At 40.9% G+C, this 20,750-nt stretch overlaps 1 protein-coding gene across 14 annotated transcripts in view; it reads right to left on the bottom strand.

Annotated features, from left to right (window-relative positions):
• GPHN (gephyrin) overlaps positions 1-20,750 on the bottom strand; it is a 310,420-nt gene that overhangs the window by 7,474 nt on the left and 282,196 nt on the right. For all 14 annotated transcript variants that reach the window (XM_063117550.1, XM_063117551.1, XM_063117554.1 and 11 more), the window contains 5 exons: positions 20,119-20,240; positions 6,023-6,110; positions 4,943-5,016; positions 1,986-2,050; positions 1,589-1,692 (listed from right to left, as the gene is read on the bottom strand). In XM_063117550.1, the coding sequence (XP_062973620.1) occupies positions 1,589-1,692; positions 1,986-2,050; positions 4,943-5,016; positions 6,023-6,110; positions 20,119-20,240 (453 nt within the window). The remainder of the gene's footprint in view (positions 1-1,588; positions 1,693-1,985; positions 2,051-4,942; positions 5,017-6,022; positions 6,111-20,118; positions 20,241-20,750) is intronic.

The following is a 20,750-nucleotide window of genomic DNA, read 5'->3' as shown; positions in this document are numbered from 1 at the left end:
AACAAACCTACTGAAGTAAACAGACTCTAGATTTGCTAAGCTGGGAAGCTACAGCCAAAGGTGTGAGAGCTTCAGGTGAGAACATTTTGACAGAGAGTCTTGAGCAGATCTTCCATTTATTTATTTATTTAAAATGTTTCATGGTTGTCTTTCAGGGCAGAAGCCCTCCCAAGGTGGCGTACAGTAATAAAACACATATTTATTTATTTATTGCATTTTTTATACCATCCAATAGCCAAAGCTCTATAGTGAACATAGTTAAACTATGGTTCTGTAGCCACCGTAGGTAGGAAAAACGATGTTTACACAACACACTAAGCCATCATGGTTAACTCAAAATGCTAAACCATCATGGTTTAGCATGTTGTCTGAACAGGGTGCTAATGGTGAAAGTAAACAAGGATCAGGATTGCAGGGAGGAGGCTGCCTCCTAGTCCTATGACCATTACTAATAGTGGCGCTAAAGCAATGACCATGTCTCTGGGGCGGGGAAGGAACAGCAGCTTCTTCCCTTCCCCAGCAGTCCTGGGGCAGCCTTACCACTATTATTATTATTATTATTATTATTATTATTATTATTATTACTACTACTACTATTATTATTATCCCGCCTTTTGCCCAATACTGGGCCTCAAGGCGGTCTTACAAAGTTTAAAACATACATTTTAAAACACAGGAAAAGAAATGTAAAAAAAAGAAGAAGTTTAAAATACACAACAAAACTATAAGTCATTAACATAGTTGGAGGACCAAATTACTCTCCAAAGGCCTGCTGGAACAAACAAGTTTTAGCCTGCTTCCGAAAGCCCATCAAGGAGGGAGCCAGTCTAGCTTCCCTGGGAAGAGAATTCCAGAGTACTGGAGCAACCATGTTCCCACCAAGCGCGCCTGTGAAGATGGTGGGACTGAAAGAAGGGCCTCTCCAGAAGATCTTAAAGCACTGGCAGGCTCATAAGGGAGAATACGGTCTTTCAAATAACCTGGACCCAAGCCATATTACTAGCTGTGGTAAAGCAACAATTGGGTCGGGGTTGTAGATGTGATGAAGGCTGCAGCGTCCTTGCTCCTCCAGCGACTATTTTTAGTGACCCTGAAGCGTATCTGAGTTACTGTGTATGCATATTAGTGAGTGTATGTGAGTGTGTATCTATGTATGTGAGTATATGTTAGAGCATGTGTGTGTATGCATATGTATGCGCATATTTACGCATGTGTGGCCTCTGCTACCTCAGCCAAAACCCAAGAGGGGGCCAAGAAATTGTGCACACTAGTTTGAATGTAATTAATTGTAATAAGAATCCTCCCCAGTCCTTCTTGGCTTATGATAAAGCTTGAGAATCTGTGTTCTAATGCAAATACAAAAATATCTGAGAGTTCAGTGAGATTGATTCTTCATTATTCATATGATATTCTGTAAGCTCAATAGGCTTGGTATATTGCACGGTCACCTCCTTATTCCCCCCCCCCCTTTATTATTACAGCCCAATTCCTGGAACTGAGGAGATCTCAGATGCTATTTTTCTAATATTGTGACACTAATGTGACTAGACTGAACACCTCAGAAGCTCGTCATATTTAAAACTCTTACCCTGGCTTTTATGATAGTGGGACGAGGATCCAGGATTCCCTGCATCTTCCTCAGTGCTGGGACAACAAAAAGATTGCAGGTAACAACAGCTGACACAGGATTCCCTGAAGATAAAACAAAACAGTTGACAGGTAAATAATTTAGAATGATGAAGAACTGTTATGTTGCCATATCACACTTCAAGATTCCGTAGCTACAATAGCTGTAGAGGAACTATTTCAGCTTTTTTATTTTTGCATATGGAAGACATACAAGTACATAGCACGTAAAGATGAAATGACCAAGGCATACACATTTAGGGTCCAATACATACTAGATTTGGTAGGACTTCCGATTTGTTTTGTATTTTTTGCGCATCAGTGAAGATAAATTATATTTATAATTTAACAAGTCTTACCTGGAAGTGCAAAAATTATTTTTCTTACACCATCAATATCCAAAGTTGCAAAGGTGGTTGGCAACCTAGCAAAAAAAGTCAGTTGTTAAAACCATGAAACAAGCTTTTGAATTAATTCTGAATAAACACATATTTATTTCAATTTGTCTTAAAATCTGAAAGGTGTTTGCTGTCTTAATTCTTGCAACTCTCCACACCCTTAGGAGCATTGTTAAGTGTAATTGTTTTTATAAAACAGTGTGAAAACAACTGTTTTCATGTATTTATGCATTTTGACGTATATTTATATCTGAAACAAATTATTTATATTTATGTCTTTTATAATGTATATATAACTTTTATACATTTAAATCTGATACAAAGGACTGTATTGCTGGCTGAAATGAGATGTTACAGAGGATCTGTGGCTGTCACTAAAAGAAGCAGCCCCACATTTTCTTCTTTCCCTCTTGTAATGCCTAATGAAACAAAATACAAGGTTTTATAGTAACAGTTTGTGAGTGTCTCTGCCCTTCTTGAGAAGCCAATGCAGTGGTACCGGCAGGGAAAGTTTCAATGTGCCTATGTCATGTCACATGTTTTGTTTTACTTTGATGCTATGGGGAGGAAAGTGAGACACTTCTAGTTCTGGCCTTTGAATGGTAATAGATCATTCCCCCCTAATAGTGAACTCAGATAGTAATAAGGACCTATTAGTTTGGAAGAAAAATGGGGCCACCCAAACATAAGGTAGCGGCTTCTACACACTTGGGGTGGATTCCTTAGGTATGCAGAAGTACATAAGTTTGTAAAATAAAAAGAAACAAAAAGAAAAAAATGGCTTGAGAAGCATCTGTGAGCTTTAGGGCTGTATAGATTGTTGAGGTGATAGGAGAGAGAGAGGGGGGGGGGGAAAGGAAACAGGAGATGGGAGAAGAGAAATCCCCAAACAACTTAAGGTAAGTACCTGAAGGGCGGGGGCGGGGGGCGGAATAGGGTTGGAAGAATGTTTGCTGTGAGGCTAAAAATTATCCTCCCTACAGAATTTGGAGATGTTTCAGGAGGAAGGAATGGACCATCTTCCCCCCTTTCCAATATATTCCTGTAAAATGCTCACTTTTGGGGCTGGCAGCCCCAAAGCTCATCCTGCTAACGTTTTAGGGAGATAGGAAGATCCATATACTAGATCAGAACACTGGTCCATGTAGCTCAGTAATGTTTACTGACTGGCAGTGGCTTTCTGGGGTCTCAGACACAAATCTTTCACATCCCCCCAGCTGATCCTTTTAGCAAAAAGGTGTCCTTTCCCCCCTCCTGAATCTCCTCCCCTCCCACACAAGCACAATGAAGCCTGAACAGGACTTCAAGGTTCCTGTTTCAAGTTGGTTGACCTTGAACAGGAGACTTCTGTTTCCATATAAATGTTAAGTAATGATAGAAATGAGGAATTATCTAAAGCTTGATTCATAAGTTATAATGGTAATGTGTTTACCAAATCCTCCTTTTGCTTATTTGGGGTACCTTACCCAGCAAGGGTGTATTTGCGACTGGATGATAGTTGACTAGAGTGACTGCACCACAGGAGTGATTGCATTACTGCCTTCTTCAAGCTCTAATTTATGCTACTAGCAACCAAGTGGTAATGTAACGTAAGTGAGAATGCATTTGCATGCACTATGGTTCAGATGCAGAGCCCAATCACATGAAAAACAGGTTATAGGCACATAAGCAATGAATCAGGTCATGCTCTAAACAATTTTGCTTAAGGTTGTAAGGAAAGTTTAGATCTCCCCAAACATTTTCTTTTTTCTAACCCTAACTCCTTCCTTTAGTTACTATGTATTCCTCAACACCAGGGATGAAAACCAACTTAATACAGCTAAGAGCTTTGTTTATTAGCATATCTGGGTATTGTTCTTTATTTCTAGGCTGTAATTGCCTGCCACATGTATACATAAAACTACCTTTGTGGTTCAGCAGAAATGCTAGACAGCTGCAGTTTTTCCAATCCTGTAGTTCTAGCTTTGCTACAAACTTACCTTAGTTTGATACTACTTCACTGTCATGGCCTTCCTAATGGACCCTAGGAACTGTAGTTTGGTGTGGTGTAGAGAATTTCTGTTAGAGCCCCCTAGCCCTCTGCAAAACTACAATACCCAGAAGTGCCTGGGAAGAGAGAATGAGAGTTAAGCTAGTTTAAGTCCGATAGGTATATGCCATTGCGACTTCTATCTTGCTTTCTGTGCCTTCCTAAGTGTCTCTCCTTTGCCACTTTCAGTTCTTTCTATTGCCCACCATCAATCAAAGGTACAGCTTGATCTAAAATGCAGACTGAACCAATATTCTTTGGTTGGGGAGGGAGGGGCTTTTAACACAATACACTGCCTGGTCTTAATTGTTCACCAGTTCTTGCTTTGGAATAATCTCTCTCTCTCTATAAAAGCCCAGACTGCTCCTCCAAGCCAGTTATAGTTTTTGCCCTCTGGTGCCATCTAGTGATGTTTCTCGGAACTGCGGCCTTCTATGGAAGTTCCAAGTTCCGGGAAAGAGAACTGCCAGGAGCTTCCGGCCTAGCAGAGGGGACAAAACCCATTAACCTCCTCACCAGACTGCTCCTCTACACCTGTCGTATGAGGGGCTTTTTTGCTAGTTTAGTAATAAGAGTGGATATGCAAAAGGTGATACAATTTCATATTCCATATTTAGAAATACATTTTCCTATAGAATGTAGTGTAAACATGAATTAAAAACCTTCCAATACTACCCTATTTCTTCGATTCTAAGACACACTTTCCCCCCCATATAAACATCTCTAAAAATGGGGTGCGTCTTAGAATCGCGGGTGTGACTTAGGGTTTTTTTCCTGTTGGTGGTACTGAAATTAGTGTGCGTCTTACAATCGATGGCATCTTACAATCGAAGAAATACGGTATATGCTAGGATATCCAAAGCTGACTCTGACTGGAAATATTACTTACCCTGGTTTCATAAAAACCCTGCCAAAGTGAATCTGAGCGTGAAGATCAATATCCAGCACCTGTTTAAGATAGTCCTGTTTTAAAAGCAAAGAAAAAGTATTCAAAGCTATTAATTAAAACATGTGTAGGATGAAGCTTTCCCCAATCCTAGAAGTGTTAACATATTTATTTATTAAATTTGTAGCCCGCCTTTCCAACAAATAGTGCTTAAGTGTCTGGGAGAATGCTGGGAAATGTAGGACTTCTTTCCATCTAAGCATGCTTAGAATTGCAGCCAAAAATGCAACAAAATACAGTAAATTAGCAAACAATTACAAAGCGCCACACAGACCTGCTATTACTCAATCCCGAATTTGCCAAATGCCACTTGACCCTCTAAGAAGTTGGATACCAACTGGTCAGGGGTTGCAGAGTATGCAGATTTCAAACAATTTAAAACTGCAACAACAGTAAACTTACAGGAAAGGCTTCAAAATGGGCACAGATATGGGACAGGTGTGTGAAAATATTTGTAGTTCTCCTGATATCCAGGATATCTACATGTGCAGGATCGACTGAGGACTATGTGGCTTGCACCCCTCTCTGTCTGGATGGGGCAATACTATCCCCCCTCCTGTGAGTAATGCAGGGGGGGGCTTGAGGAGGTGGGAAGGGAGGTGTCTAAGCCCCAGTGCACTCCTGATGATGCTCCTGGAAGCTGAATAGGGCCTGGAAACCTCTGAGCTTCTCCTGGCTGCCTTTTGGAATCTGAGGGGCAGGGTGTGTGTGTGTGGCAAAGAGGATCCAATCTATATTGGGGAAGGCTCAGGGGCTTCTAGATTTTGCTGCTCTTCTGATGAGATAATTACCAGGCCTTTTAAAAAAATTCAACCCCATTTTGGAGTCAGCCTTATTCCATATTTTTTTTAAAAAAGCCAAAAAGTTGAACTCATACAACTTTGGTGGACAGATCCAGATGTGAACCATGCCCTGTGAGTTATCACTAGAGCTTAACATTCCTTAATGTATTTTGTTTCATCCTGTTGCCTTATCTCTATTTTATACTCCTTGCTTCAATCAAACAAGGTCCTTTGCATGTACCTTTTCCCCCATGGACACGCCTCCTGATGTGATGATGACATCAGCACGACTGATTCCCTCATTCAAGGCATTAAGTAAATCATCTGGACTGCAGGATAATAAAAATAAACAGATTAGTGGTAATTAATTTGTAGATTCTATATACTTCAAAGGAACAAAATCCCATACATTTCTGCTAAAAATCCACAAATGTAAACACATTCTCTTAAACTGGCAAAACACATTTTTCAACAGTAGGACTATCAAGGAACTGTAGTAGTAGTTACTGAACTTTTGTGTGTGCACCAGAAGTGTTAATTCAATGCATGAGGGATCTTTCTGATATGCAGTTTGCTAGTCCATGCTGACTCTGAATATGGCAATATTAATGTACCACCTCATATATCACACTTCAATAACTTAGACTGATGGGCTACAGGGTAAGGTTAGGCAGCAGCAGAAAAGGAGAGGAAGAAATCATAATAATTTACCTTATGTCTTTCAGTGTTAATAAAAACCCCATATTTTCTAATATTTTCTTTATTCCCTAGAATTTATTATAAATGACAAAAAAGATAAATTGCCTCACCTCATTTAATGTTGTTGGAAATAAAAATGTTTAAGAAGACAAAATGCCCCAAATTCAAACTGAATTGTGGTCTTTGCAGTGGTGTTTGTGGGCTCTCATTCCTATTCCAGTGCAGTTCTGAGTTACAACTGCACTGGCTTAGCTGTTCATGGTATCCTTGTCACATATGTGACAAAGATGAATCCAGGAACACCCCAAAACTATGTACCTACTTTTTCAGAGGGAGTGCATTCCCATCCAGAACAGGCTTACAGCCCAATTCCCAGTCCTGGGAACCACCCACTTATACAGTCTCTGTTTTATCACGATTTAGCTTCAGTGTATTAGTCCTCATCCAAGCCATAACTGCATCCATACTCTGGTTCAGAACATGCATGCCTCTCCCAGTTCAGATGTCACAGAAAAATAGAGCTGGGTGTCTTCAGCATACTAGTGACACTTCGATCCAAACATCCTAATGACTGCATCCAACAGCTTCATAAAAATATTAAATACAATTGGGGAGAAAATCGTGCCCTATGGCACCCCACATCAACTGCCAGGGGACCGAGGCACAGTCATGCAATGTTATTCTCTGGAACCGACCCCGCAAGTAAGAACTGAAGCACTGTAAAACAGTGCCTCCAATTCTCAACTCATGAAAGCGGTCTATGAAGGCTCATCTCAAGAAAGTGGTCAACAGTACCAAAAGCTGCAGAGTGATTGAGAAGTAAAAGGGTTAACCTCCCCTTCTCTCTCTCGTGAACAAGGTCATCCATCAGGATGACCAGGGTCAATTCCATCCCCAAACCAGCCCTAAACTGTAATGGATCCAGATGATCAATTTCATTCAAGAGCATCTGCAGCTGACACGCTACCACTCTCTGGAGTACCTTACCCAGCAAGGGTGTATTTGTGACTGGATGATAGTTGACTAGAGTGACTGCACCACAGGAGTGATTGCATTACTGCCTTCTTCAAGGCAGCAGGGATCACACCATCATAAAATGATTCATTCATGATGCCTCTGATCCATCCAGTCAGTCCCCTGTGGCTAGCTCAACGAAACCATGGCAGGCCAGGATTGTGAGAGCATGTGATGTGTACAGATGCAAACATCTCAGGCTCCAAAAACTGAAACTGATCCCACAAAACAGGATAAGACAATGCAGTTGACATCTCAACAGGCACTGCATCAAAAGCAGCATTCAAGTCAGCACAAATGTGGGTGATTTTATCCTTGAAGTGTCTCACAACTCATCTCAGCATGCTTTCTTGACCTTGGTGATAGCAGAAACACCTCACTCTGGCACCTCACTCTTGGTCACTTAGCATTTGCCAAGTATGGAAGAGTAGCAGTGAGGCACTGCTGCTTTCTGGAAGCACAGAAAAAAGAAGGGGTAAGCAGTCTGCAAGTCTCCTACTCTGTCTGCCTCAACTAGCCACTAGCGGAACTGAGCTGACATTCTTATTTTAGAATTCAAAATGGTGGAGGGGAATGCAAATGACCATGTTCTTCATTAGTAAGGTAATGCGTGAATCAGTCCTAAGGATGGGATCATATGTATAGCGACATGATAATTGCAGCTATCTCAATAATCAGAGCAGGGGTGCAGAACCAATTTTGGGGATGGGGCTGAATGGCATCCCCACCCATTTCTCTGTGGGCCATATGACATCAAGTATCCATGGCCATGTTCCGGTGCTTGGACCAGGGACCAGGCTTCACAGTGTACCCGCCTTTCTGGTTAGGAAAACTCATGTGGAGCAAAACAGAGCCACTCCTCCAATGGATGAGCAAGAGGTACTAGGTTGGATCTGCCCTGGTTGGCAATAAAAAGGGTTCTTCCCCTATCAGAGCTAACAGTGGGGGTTCTGCTGGCGCACATTAGCAGGGGAATCCTCACTGTTAGCTCTGATCTAAGATAACAGTAAGGGATGCCCTCTGAGGAGATTCCTCCAAGGGGTGGAGCCTAAGCCAAACCTCCACCCCTGGAGGAACTTCTAGAGACTCCATAGGCCAGACTGAGGTGCCTGGTAGGCTGGTTTTGGCTTGCAGGACAAACATTCTGTCTTTTGTGAAATTAAACAATTACGTGGAGATAAGCCTATTACTTGTTTCCTGTAAGTCTACAGAATATGTGGATTCTCCCCTACATTATTGTCCTGTTCCATCTGAGCTTCCATCATCATCTCTGGGTCACAGCTCAGGTGAGGCAGCACAATGTGGAACAGGTAGATCATGTCTGGGACTTGAGTTAATTTCAGGACCATGGACAGTAGTCCTAGAGCTAGAGCACCAACAAATTACTCCAACATTGACTGGGAGCAACTGATAGGGATTTATAGTCTTGCCTGGAGACTCCTTCTGGAAACTCCACTCCCTCAGATGCTGTATTTGGGCAGCAGCCTTTTCCTGAAGGCACTGGCTTCTCCTGAGGAGTAAAAGTTAGAGGACTCAGTTGGGGACTGCTCCACAGGGTCTTCACTAGAGGAGTCTGAGGTCCACTTCCCTGAGTCAGGGGGCAGTGGAGCCTCTGGGGGATCATGTGGATATGAGATCCATGGCAGTAGGTGCCAGTCCAGAAGGACCAGGTACTGGTTCTGACACTTCCTCAGAGTCACTGTTGCTGGAGGCTTCAGTCTCCAACGGCTCCTTGTCTGGGCGATGACACTATTTTGTATGAATTGTATGTTGATTTTTTTTTATACATTGTTATAAACCGCCCAGAGATGTTCAACTATAGGGTGGTATAGAAATGAAATGAAATCAATTGTAACCTTCAACAGCCAATTTCCAAAGAGTAACATCAGTGATTGTTCAACAGAATGTAATGTAGTTCTTGTGATAGATAAAAGAGCAGCAGATTGCTAACACTGATCTACATACTCTCTGCATCTTATGGCTCAGATTTTTGCATTTAGTGAAGTTAGTGCTGGGAAGAATATTTGCTTTGTAAGGAAAATCTGCTGCTCAAGGAACTATGCATGTTGCTAATTAAATACAGGACCAAGTTTTCCCTGGATAATTAGGAATCACCACTTTCAGCATATTTGTACAAGGCTTTGGTTTGTACAGATTTCCAATACTGAACTCACTGTGCTTTGCCACCAGCCCGACTGCCTCTGAAACGATTGTGATCTCTGTTACCTCTGACAATCAAAGAAACACACTTACTTAATTGCTCCACTGTCCTACCTTTAATTTGTAGATAAGATTACCAAACTGCAGACAGTGCATTAACTTTGTAAATCAGCCATATTTAAACAAGCAGTACGCATTCAAACAACAAAACTTGGATACAATGCCACCACTATTAGCCTGTGGAAGACAAGATTAAGGGGCAACTTAATAGATGACTTCAAATGTCTGAAGGGTTGTCAAGCAGAAGATGGAGCAGACAAGATTTGAACCAAAGGGGGGAAACTTCCAGGAAGGAGATTCTGGCTAAACATTTCCTTAAACTTGCTAATAGTAAGAGCTGGTTTGGCAGGCACTCCTTCACTGGAGGTATTTAAGCAGAGGCTGGATGGCCGTCTGCTGGGGATAGTGAAGCTGCATCCTCCACTGCAAAGCCTGCACTGAGCAGAGGGTTGGGCTGGATGACCTCCAAGTCCCTTCCAGTGCTTTGATTCTATAAAATACTAGTTTCTTACAGATTAAAATAAGTTTTATGATATTCTTCTTTGAAATAGTACTCATTTCCTATCTATGGTTTTAAAAAAAGCCGTTAGGAGAACAGTGTCTTGGGGTGGGGTGGGGGGAAGATTTTTTGGATTCCAGAATCCAAGGCTGGAGTCAGCGCTTTGACCTTGGAGCCTGGAGTCTGAGCTCCTCCCTGCCAGCAGAGAGAGAACTGCACCAGCTGCCTCTACGAGCTCACCAATGCGAAAGGGGGCGGTTCTGTGGGTGAGTTGGGGAGGAGGCCAACTTATGAAGACTCCACTGGCCACCGCAACCTCCTTCCCTCTTGCTCCAGCTAGATGGCCAAAATCGCCCATCTAGTGAAAATGCTGGGTGAAAGGAGCATGGAGGCGATGATTGAGTCTGCGCTTCTCTTGCCCTGCATAACATCCTCATCAGTCTCCAAGTTCAGAGACAGTATTGCACCCCAAGACTAACAAGATTAGCAGATTGATTACTGCTTATGCAAGTTGCCTTAAAATAACTCAAAATGAATACTTAACACTTAGAATAGTACTCTTTTTGGAAAACCAGATCAGGAATGCATAACATCTTGCTTGCGTGCATTATTTTATTAGAGCCTAGTTGCACTGAAGTGGTAAATCTGTTTTTGAGTGTATCAATTATAACTGCAGGTGGCGGCTCCCAAGATAAAAATGCCTCTCCTTAGCAAATAGTTTCCTCCATGTAGGAAATTGAATGTTGGGCAAAAATGTTTTAGTCTAGCCTTCCCGACATGCTAGTTTTCTGTGTGGAGGGATTTTTTTTAAATCTCAGCATTTCAGCATGAGTCCCTTAGCTGCAGTCTGAAGTGGTAGGCCTAGAACAATGCAATTAAAATGAAAAACCACAAAAGTCATCATCCAATAACCCAATGAGCATCTAAGGGGACTATTTTAACTGAAATTCCAATAGAGCTTTTATTTGACCTTCATTTTAATACCTCTCTCTGCTAGAATACTCATTTTTGCTGATGTAAGTTCCTGATCCCTTATGAAACATTTTCTGTAACTTGTTCATTAAAATTGGCAACCATCTCTGTTAACCCTCTTATTATATCATCACTTTGAAATACACAGTTAATATGAAATGGAAATTAAGCAATATGGCATGACAGGATTGAGCACTGGGGACTGAATTATCACAGTACTCTTCCAACTCAATTCTCTATAGATCACAACAGACTCCCAGGATCACTCCTACAGTGTCCTCTTCTTCACTAATCGTTTTACCCAGTTGATTCTCTCAATTACTGCAAGTTGTTTCTATCATATTCATATCTGAACATGGAATCACTATTTAATACATCAACTAAAACTCTTATAAATAAAAGTTTCAACTGTCAAAAGGTTTTGAATTTTTTGCCTTAAACTTGGAGCAAGAGATCCCCACTATCAGCTAGCTTACACTCTACCAATGGATGTTAGGACAGTACACATGAGGCCTGTGCAGAAAACAACATTGCAGAAGTCTACAATCTATCTCAAAATAGCCTCCCTGTGATGCATAAACATGAGAAACAATGCATCCTCGACAGGTACAGAAACCGATTAACAAATTCTGGTGTTCAACATCTCAAGGCACTGTAGAAGGAAAAGCTATTATGTCTCCCAACCAGAACCTGCAAGTACCATTAAAATAAGAGATTTCCAACCAAATAAGTTATGTACAAGACTGATCCTCCTGTTGTCAACACTAACACAAAATTGGGAGCTTTGGTGGTGCCCACCATACTTCAGTGCACCACAATACTGAGGATATGCAACCTGCCTAAATCTTCAACAATGTATCTTTTCTAAAATACATATTAATGTACAATTTCCCTTCTACTCATTTTTCAATGTATTCTTTTGCCTCTATGCTTGCCCTTTGGGCTTGGAGAGAGTGTCCTTGAGCATATTATAATGACCCATCCCCACAGTTGTGAGTGGGAATATGCACTTTGTTTTCATTGTCAAACCTCCTTTTTTGTCTGGGGTTATATCTGTATGGATTGTATTTGCAAAAAGCAGTAGCAGCAGGAGTTCAACCTCGCCTAGAAATTACACACTCTAATCTAGAAAGCTTTCTTCTGAATAATCCCTGCTATGCTGACGTTCACTGTGGCTGTCTGCCAGTGGGAGAAATTAGTCTTTGCACAAGGGAAATCTGCAGATTCGCTCACTCACTGTGGCACAGAGCGAACCAGAGCGACACAAGCAAAACATGACCGGGATTCCCCCAACCCTGCTCCACATTCACCCCAAGAGCTGCTAATGAAGAATCAGCAATAAATAGTCCGTTTAGCACTTCTGATGCTGCTGGCCTCCTCAAACCTTACTGCAGCCTCCCCACCCCACAGTCAATTATGCACTGGCAACACTGATGAAGCACATGCAAGGAAGAGGGATGCGGCACTGTTGCGTTCAATGAAAGGGCTATTCTCCATGAAGCAGGCAGTGCGCACACGCACAAGCAAGGAAACAGGCGCAAGGAGCAATAGCCACATGGGAGGAAGGGTGGTGAGATGTTGGTAGATGCCATGGAAAGGGAACTGGCAAAGAGGAGCACAGGACCATGAGCTCCAGCAGGGACAGATGTGGGATAGTGAAGTGATGGTGAGCCGTGAGCAGCGCAAGCAAAACTGCAGCAGCTGCAGCAACCATTATTATTATTATTATTATTATTATTATTTATATAGCACCATCAATGTACATGGTGCTGTACAGAGTAAAACAGTAAATAGCAAGACTCTGCCGCATAGGCTTACATTCTAATAACCAGCGCCGGCAGTAGACAGAGTGGCGGTAGTAAGTAGACGGGGATACAAGGGAACTAGCAGGTACATTAGGGGCCCTTCGTGGGTGCAGGCGCACCCATGAGTGTTTGGTTGCCAACCCCTGCACTATGCACTTAACGTATTGTCTAGTTTAGCCCTAAACGTTTTGAAAAACACAGAGTTGCTGCCATTCTGTATCTCTTTCTCCCCTTTTGTACCACCTAAGTAAATGATGCCTTTTTTGATGTCACACATCACTACACTGTGCTTTCCATCATGCCCACTCTAACAGCACTGGCTTTCACCAGCAAGGGTGAAGGAATGCACAGCATAATGACATCACGTCACTTCTTGTGTTTACCTGTGTCTTATAAAAAATATGGGGTGCAATGGACATGGCGGCAACAGAAACCTCAAAGAAATGCTAGGCTGTGCGCCTGGCATCCATGGCTTCCTACAGCTTCGGTGAATGACATGGCCACAAGGCCCAGTGCACCACTTGAGTTTTAATTCAGAAGACCTTATAACATCACTTCTCATCTCCAATGTATCCAAAAAGGTAAGAAAATGTGGTGGCCCACTAAAACAAGCAACCAAACAAAATACACCCTCAACCAAACAAAAACAGAGAATCATGAGTGAACAGTGTGTGTGTGTCTCACACAACCACACAAAATCATGATGCAACCACTGCTAATAATGATATCCTCAGAGCCACACAGCCAGGGCCAGGTCAAGGCCATGATGAGTCCCAGGGTAGCTGCCTGTAGAGAGCCTCCTATTCTATCCCCAATACTGAACTCACACACAACACACACACACACACACACACACACACACACACACACACACACACACATTTTTCATTACATGTTTTAGTGGAAATCATCTTCCATGCTTTCCTGGAAGAAAAAAGACTTTTATATCTCCTTCCATAGTAGAAAACTCAAACACAAACACACACTTTCCCTTTTACAGCATACAGCACGCAGACACAGAAAACATAAATACACATTGATATGCTCTCTCATACACACACATTTAAGAAAGAGAAATAGACCGACTCACTGACTCATTCAGATGCAACAGCCAAATAAGACACACATGTACACAGCCAGTGCAGCCCCAGGGCATTTTGCTGCTTGAGGAGGAACAGTAAATGCCTCTCATTTCTCATGGGATGATCTGGGCCAGTCACAACCTCTCAGCCCAGCCTACCTCACAGGATTGTTGTGAGGATAAAAAAGGGGAGGAAAGACAGGACATAAATGTAATAAAATGAAGTAAATAATTTCATACTAGAAAAACATAATTATCTTATACTATGTTCATAATAAGCCTCTCCCACAGCATGTTAAATGGCCACCTGTGCATTGCACTACTGTGTGCACATATTTCCATGCATGTGCACTAGAGATGAGAAGCATCCTGTACTCCACTTGGATGTTTATCATATACAGACCTTGGACACTGAAGACTGACACAATTCTTATAACTCATATTAAACATTTGTAAAGCATTTGTAAAACATCCTCTTGTTTCTCATATACCCCACCCATATGCTTACATCTTCTGTATGAACATCAACTCAAAGAAACTTTATTAGTAGCAAAAACATAGAGTCTTGTTTTTGCTACCAAGGTGCCTATACTGTACTCCTTTCGTCGCCAGCTGAAGACCTGTTTATTCTCTCAGTATTTTAACACCTAATTTTAACTTAAATTCAAATATTACTGTTCTAACTCTGTATTTTAATCTTATATCAATTTTTGCTGCGTGGTTTTATCCTGGTTGTGCTTTTCATACTGTATTTTGTATTTGTGTTTTTAGACTGTTGTTTTATTATGGTTTTAATTTTTGTGAACCGCCCAGAGAGCTTCGGCTATTGGGCGGTATAAAAATGTAATAAATAAATAAATAACAAATTTATTCTGGCATAAACTTTTGCAGACTATAGCCACTTCATCAGATGCATGTGATATTATGGGGATTTTTAGGGTTTTATACGGTGTGTGTGTGGTGTGGGTTTATAAACTGAGATCAGGTCAGAAGGAAATTTATTGAAGGAAATGAAGTATCTTTCTTTTCATTGAATACTTCACAATCCTATTCTCTCCCCTCACCACTGCATTCCCCTAAAAATAACCCCAACCCACTAGCCAAAGAGATAACAACTCTGAACTATAGTGCAGTGATGTCATACACTACTCTCCCTCCCAACAATATGGATACAGCAACTCTAGATTACTTGCAGTGCTGGCAGAACCCATAGAATTCAGTCAAACACAGCAGCAAGTTCTCAGGACATTCAAAATCCATCCTTATTACAATAGTAATCATGATTACAATAGTAATAATAATAATCCATGCAAAAGCACCATTACATTCAGTGAGACTTACTTCTTAGCAGACCTACATATCCCATCAACCCTTCACCTCTCTCTATTACACACATACACACACATTAATTTCTCCGGAATATATAACAGTACAGAGAAAGCAATTTGTGGTACAGTCCAGTTTTAAAGCAAAGGGGTGTGTGAGAGCAATAATAATAATAATAATAATGATAATGATGTCACAATTATTCCGTTAGTTACATCAGCCACTGGCAACACATAAAAAAACAATGTAGAAAATTTTCAGAAACTGGGCCCAGCAAAATACATTCACTCCAACATCCAGAAAACAGTCATAGTTAAAACATGCTCAATTGTCAGGAAACTCTTGAATCAGTAAAAGACAGCATGACTTGGTAAAGCTCATCATGTCCATCTAGAAAAACTGCCACAAGCAATAATAATAATAATAATAATAATAATAATAATAATAATAATAATAATAATAATAATTTCCATAGGATTGCTCTCTTACTGAGCAAATCAAAACAAATAATAAAAGTTGGGATTATTTGTTGTTTCCACATTTTAAAATACACTGTTGTTCAATTCCATTTTAAGCCCTGCTTTCTGTTCACCTCCAACATTTTTTCAGATACAGTTAAAGTGTTTCATGTTAATCATCCTCCAAAACAATTTAATACATTGAGTGCAATTATGTTACACTATTTAAAGAGGTTAAGTTTAGCGGTAAGAAAAAAATAGTGTCCTGTCTGCGTTAGTCATGTACTCAGAAACCGTTGAAGAGCCTGAAGGAGACAGAGGCAGCTTGTCTTTGATGCAGATGTTGTATTGGATATTGCCTTTAGAAATGCCAAGTACCTAGAGACACACAGGCTGTGTCTACACCAGCTGTTTATTCAGGGATTATATCGAAGCCATCCCTACTGGGCCACATGACGTTCATCTACTCCCGCGGTGATCTCGGGTTATTCAGTTATTCAGAAATATCACTGACTAGATTTGTAGTGACTTTTCCGGCTCTCCAACTACAATCCCCAAGTCTGCAGCTGGTGTACCCCCCTTCGCAAAGCTGTTGCTGTTCGGCATAAGCGCCTGACACAGTGAACAGCCAATCCGCTGTCAGAGGCACGTGGATGGGCATCGGCGTGTTTCATCACCGAGTGTTTCCTTTTTTTACACAAACATATCGATGCGCAGGAGCACATTTTCGACATACTACCTATCCCTCCCTGCGTTGCTGAGTGTCTGCGCTGGTGCGCATCTTGGAGGAGGTATTTTAAAAAAATTCCATGCCCTGTACCCATCTGTCCAGTACTGCCCACTTCTTCCAATACACATTCAGAACCACCGTCACGGGGCACACGCCCCCCCCCAACAGCTCTCCTTTACTTGCGGGAAACTTCCCTCGCATGTGGCCTGTGAGCAACGATTGCAGAAGCAGGAAACCTTGCAATTATCCTTCCTCCGTTGCGAAAGGGCTGTAGGCGTAGATTAGGCCACATATTCGCAGTAAAAATCAATGGACAAAAGGAGAAGAGAGAATTTTATATATTCTACTGCCAGAATTATCCTGTCTGGACCTGAAATTAATGGATTACTTTAATGCAATGTTCTTGTGACAACACTGGTAGAATGGGGGTGGGGGGAAACTTCAGGGCAGAACTAGACATTATAATCAACACAGGGCTACTGCAGAAGGTAATGACATAGGCAAGTTGCCTAAACACATTGGAGAACTCAGTTTAGAACTGCCATTTTTAGCAGCAGTAGTCCAATGTAGAGTGTAACAGCCAATTCTTCTCCCACTACCTTAATAGAAGTTTAATGGTATAAATACATTAAGATGTTATGGAATGCAATTTTGAAGATAAAGAATTCTGGAATTCTACATTTGTAGTCCAACGCTAGGAATGTTTACTCAGAAGTATGTGTGCTTAAGAGTGGAAATATAAAAACAATTTCTGATTGTTTTATGAGGCAGATTACTAAAAAGCCTATCTGCAGTTCTTTAATTTACCCTCTATATTTGAGAGTTCACAGTGATAGGTTGGGATTCAACGAGCTGTTTTGGGCAAACTCAAATACAGAGATTTCAAAAGCCTTTTTATTTTCTCACTTCTGATTTGACTTCAGTTAGAATCATATCAACAATTTTAACACCGCAAGCACTACACACAGAGTGCATTTCTGTGCACTAGAGAACTCATTCAAAACTCTATATGAGACTTCCCAGTGTGTGCTGAAATTCAGTGTTCAAAACATAATAAGCTTTTGGGATTGTTTCCCTTGAGTAAATGCAAAGCTGTGGTATCTTAGAGTGGTATGATAGTTCCACTGGGTGTACCTATTGTACACAGCAAGAACTATTAAGCCCATCCCAGTGTAGTGAACTGTAGTACACATTTCCCATGTCCCTACTAAAAACCCTCTGATGGTAGATTGATCATGAAAGTATAATAAACACACCAAAATGGCATTGCCAGATATAATATTATGATCAGCTGAAGTCTTCTGTTATGGGACCAGGACCCTGAACCCTCTTCATCACAAGAAGAGGCTCTGAAGATCACAATTCATGGAGAGGATTTGGTTACAGAAAGGCATCACAAAGCTTCTACCTCCCCAGGACCCAGCCCTCCTGCATCTGGAGTTGCTCACAGTGCCATCTTTGTACTCTGATAGCTCCAACCATGAAGAGTCTAGCATGCCACAGTAAATTCCGTGTCATTGTATCCTGAGGCTGCTAAAACAGGCCAGGCCCCTTTAAGAGACAAAGTCTCAGTCAGTGTAGAGGCTGGGCCATCCAGCCAAAAGGAAGCCAAACCCTACTTCAATCTCCTGACTTAATCTGCTCCATGTTGGAGCAACATACAGACAAGCTTATGCAGCTTGCAACCCCAATACCACTTGGAGCTCTCAAAAGTCCAAGCTCTCTGCTGTGGCACCCCGGCTGTGGAATGAGCTCCCTAAGGAGCTTCGCTTGGCACCTACATTATATGCTTTTAGATGCCAGGTGAAGACCTTTTTATTCTCCCAGCATTTTAACAGTCTATAAATAAATTTTAACTTGGTGTTTTAAATTTGTAATTTTGCATTGCTGCTGTTTTTATCTGGTTGAGCTTTCAAGTTGTATTTTATATTATGGTTTTATGCTATTGTTTTATACTTTGAATGTTTTTAATTTTTGTGAACCGCCCAGAGAGCTCCGGCTATTGGGCAGTATAGAAAAGTAATTAATTAATAAATAAATTAAATAAATAAATAAATAAGGTGTTACCTGTTCCTGCCCGCCTGAGAAATCTGCCTTGCCCAAAACTTCGTTAAACATTTGGCCAGGAATGTTGCTATGTTCTTAAAAAGATCTGGGGCACAGGCCCATAACACAAATTTGCATCTGCTTATCTAGTCAAAGTATGTCAGTGTACACCTCTAATATATGTATTTGTGTGTGTGTGTAGAGATAGATAGATAGACAGACACATACATATATTAGATGTGTGCACTGACTCCCCATCCCCTCTTCAACTCAGGCCCCAATTCAGCAGTTTGGAAAATATCCCGCTTCTGCTTGGGCCAATTTGGAGTCTTTTCACTTCAGCTCAAAACCCGAGTCAAGGTTTGGAAAACTGAGTCTTCAAGCTTCCTGTTGACTATCATGGGAAATTAAAAACAACAACAACCCTGCAACTTTTTTCTTGGTCAAAACTGGATGATAATTGCAGGCATAGTAGCCCCTCAGGAGGGGATTACATTTGCCCAATAGCAGATATTGGGCCTTTGTATTTTGATTTTCTTTTAAAAGGAACTACCAACAACATTTTTATTCCTTGGAAAAATTTGATGAAAATTGGTTTTTGTTGCCCCAACAAAGATCATGTCTGCCAAATTACAGGCTGCCAGGAAGAAGGCTATTTCTGTGGAGGCACCCTGGCTGTGGAATGAGCTTCCTAGAGAGGTTTGTATTGGTGCCTACATTGTAGTCTTCCCAGTACCAGGTGAAGACCTTTTTATTTTCCCAGGAATTTTAGCATTTTAGCATTCTTGTCTTTTAGTTCTGCTGTTATAATTTTTTTTACTGTATTTTAAATCATTGCTGTTAGGTTTCATTCTGGTTGTACTTTTATACTGTACTCTTAAACTTTTGTATTTTATATTGTTTTTATGCTGTTCTTGTGGTTTTAATTTTTGAGAACTGCCCAGAGAGCTTTGGCTATAGGGTGTTATAGAACTGTAACAAATTAATAAATTAAATCTCCCTCTACCGTTCTAATCTAGTCTTCTGGGGTTCCCCAGGTGGCCATAGGCCCTTCCATCTGACCGCCAATCATTTGGTGATTTCCCAGCTTATCTGCAGTTTTTCCCTATTCTAAAAGGATGTAATGCCTCTCCTAGGGCATAGTTACTGACAGTGTTTCTAATATTTTAGTAACTAAAATTTAGTTACTAAAATATGCTGATATTTTTGGTATTTTGGCCCCTTCCCTATTGCCTTTTGCCCCTCCCACCCCTGGAATGCAGCACCTGAGAGCATCTCCAAAGTGGAATTTGGTCTGTGGGCTGAAAGAGGTTCATCACCCCTGGCTGGTCAGAGAGGACATAAATTGTTGCTAACAAGTTTTTAAGCTCTTCTGAAAACAGGTCATAATCCCTGCTTCAAAGGACAAAATGTGACAGTATTGTCAGATATTCAAAAATAGTAGCAATATTATGATAAAATGATGAGTTATTAAAAAGGGTACATACTTATCTCCCACAATCCCCAAGTTGATTGTTGGGTACCCATGTTCTTGAATTGTTGCTAGAAGAGTTGAACGATTGCTGTCTCTAATCTTTCCTGGTAATAGGTCATCTTCAGGATTCAATAGCTATAGAACCAAAAGACAAAATAGTTGCAGTTTCAAAACAAGCAAACTTCAAACCATGATTTCTGAAGCTGGTTTGTTAAACTAACCAGAGTTTAGTAAAAACAATGTCCTCCAGTTCACATCTAACAAACTTGGATTTAGGAAAGTGAACGCTGCTGAAGTCCATTTCTCATTCACATAGGAGAAGTGAGAGAGACAATGTGTGAGCCCAAGACATATTTGAGATTGTTCCAGCTTGTGCACGTAGAACTAAATCATGATATAGTATTATATCCAAACTGGGATAAAAATCAGTTTAGGAACATATGATAATCAAATTAACTGGATATTTAAGAATTTATTAAGATTGCTAGGTATGATAACAATCTTTAAGATTGTGAGCAAGTACTTGTTTATATAACACCTGTGTGCATTACCACTATGAAAAAGGCATAGCTGTTTCTTGTTCCCCTCCCAATAATGACCTTTTCTTAAAGATTTGTAAAAGTCCAAGTTTGAGAATTCTTCAGA

This window comes from Elgaria multicarinata, chromosome 2 (genome assembly GCF_023053635.1).
Source record: "Elgaria multicarinata webbii isolate HBS135686 ecotype San Diego chromosome 2, rElgMul1.1.pri, whole genome shotgun sequence".
Taxonomy (NCBI): domain Eukaryota; kingdom Metazoa; phylum Chordata; class Lepidosauria; order Squamata; family Anguidae; genus Elgaria; species Elgaria multicarinata.
Note: the sequence above shows the minus strand (reverse complement) of the source record. Positions and strands in the feature narration are given on the sequence as shown.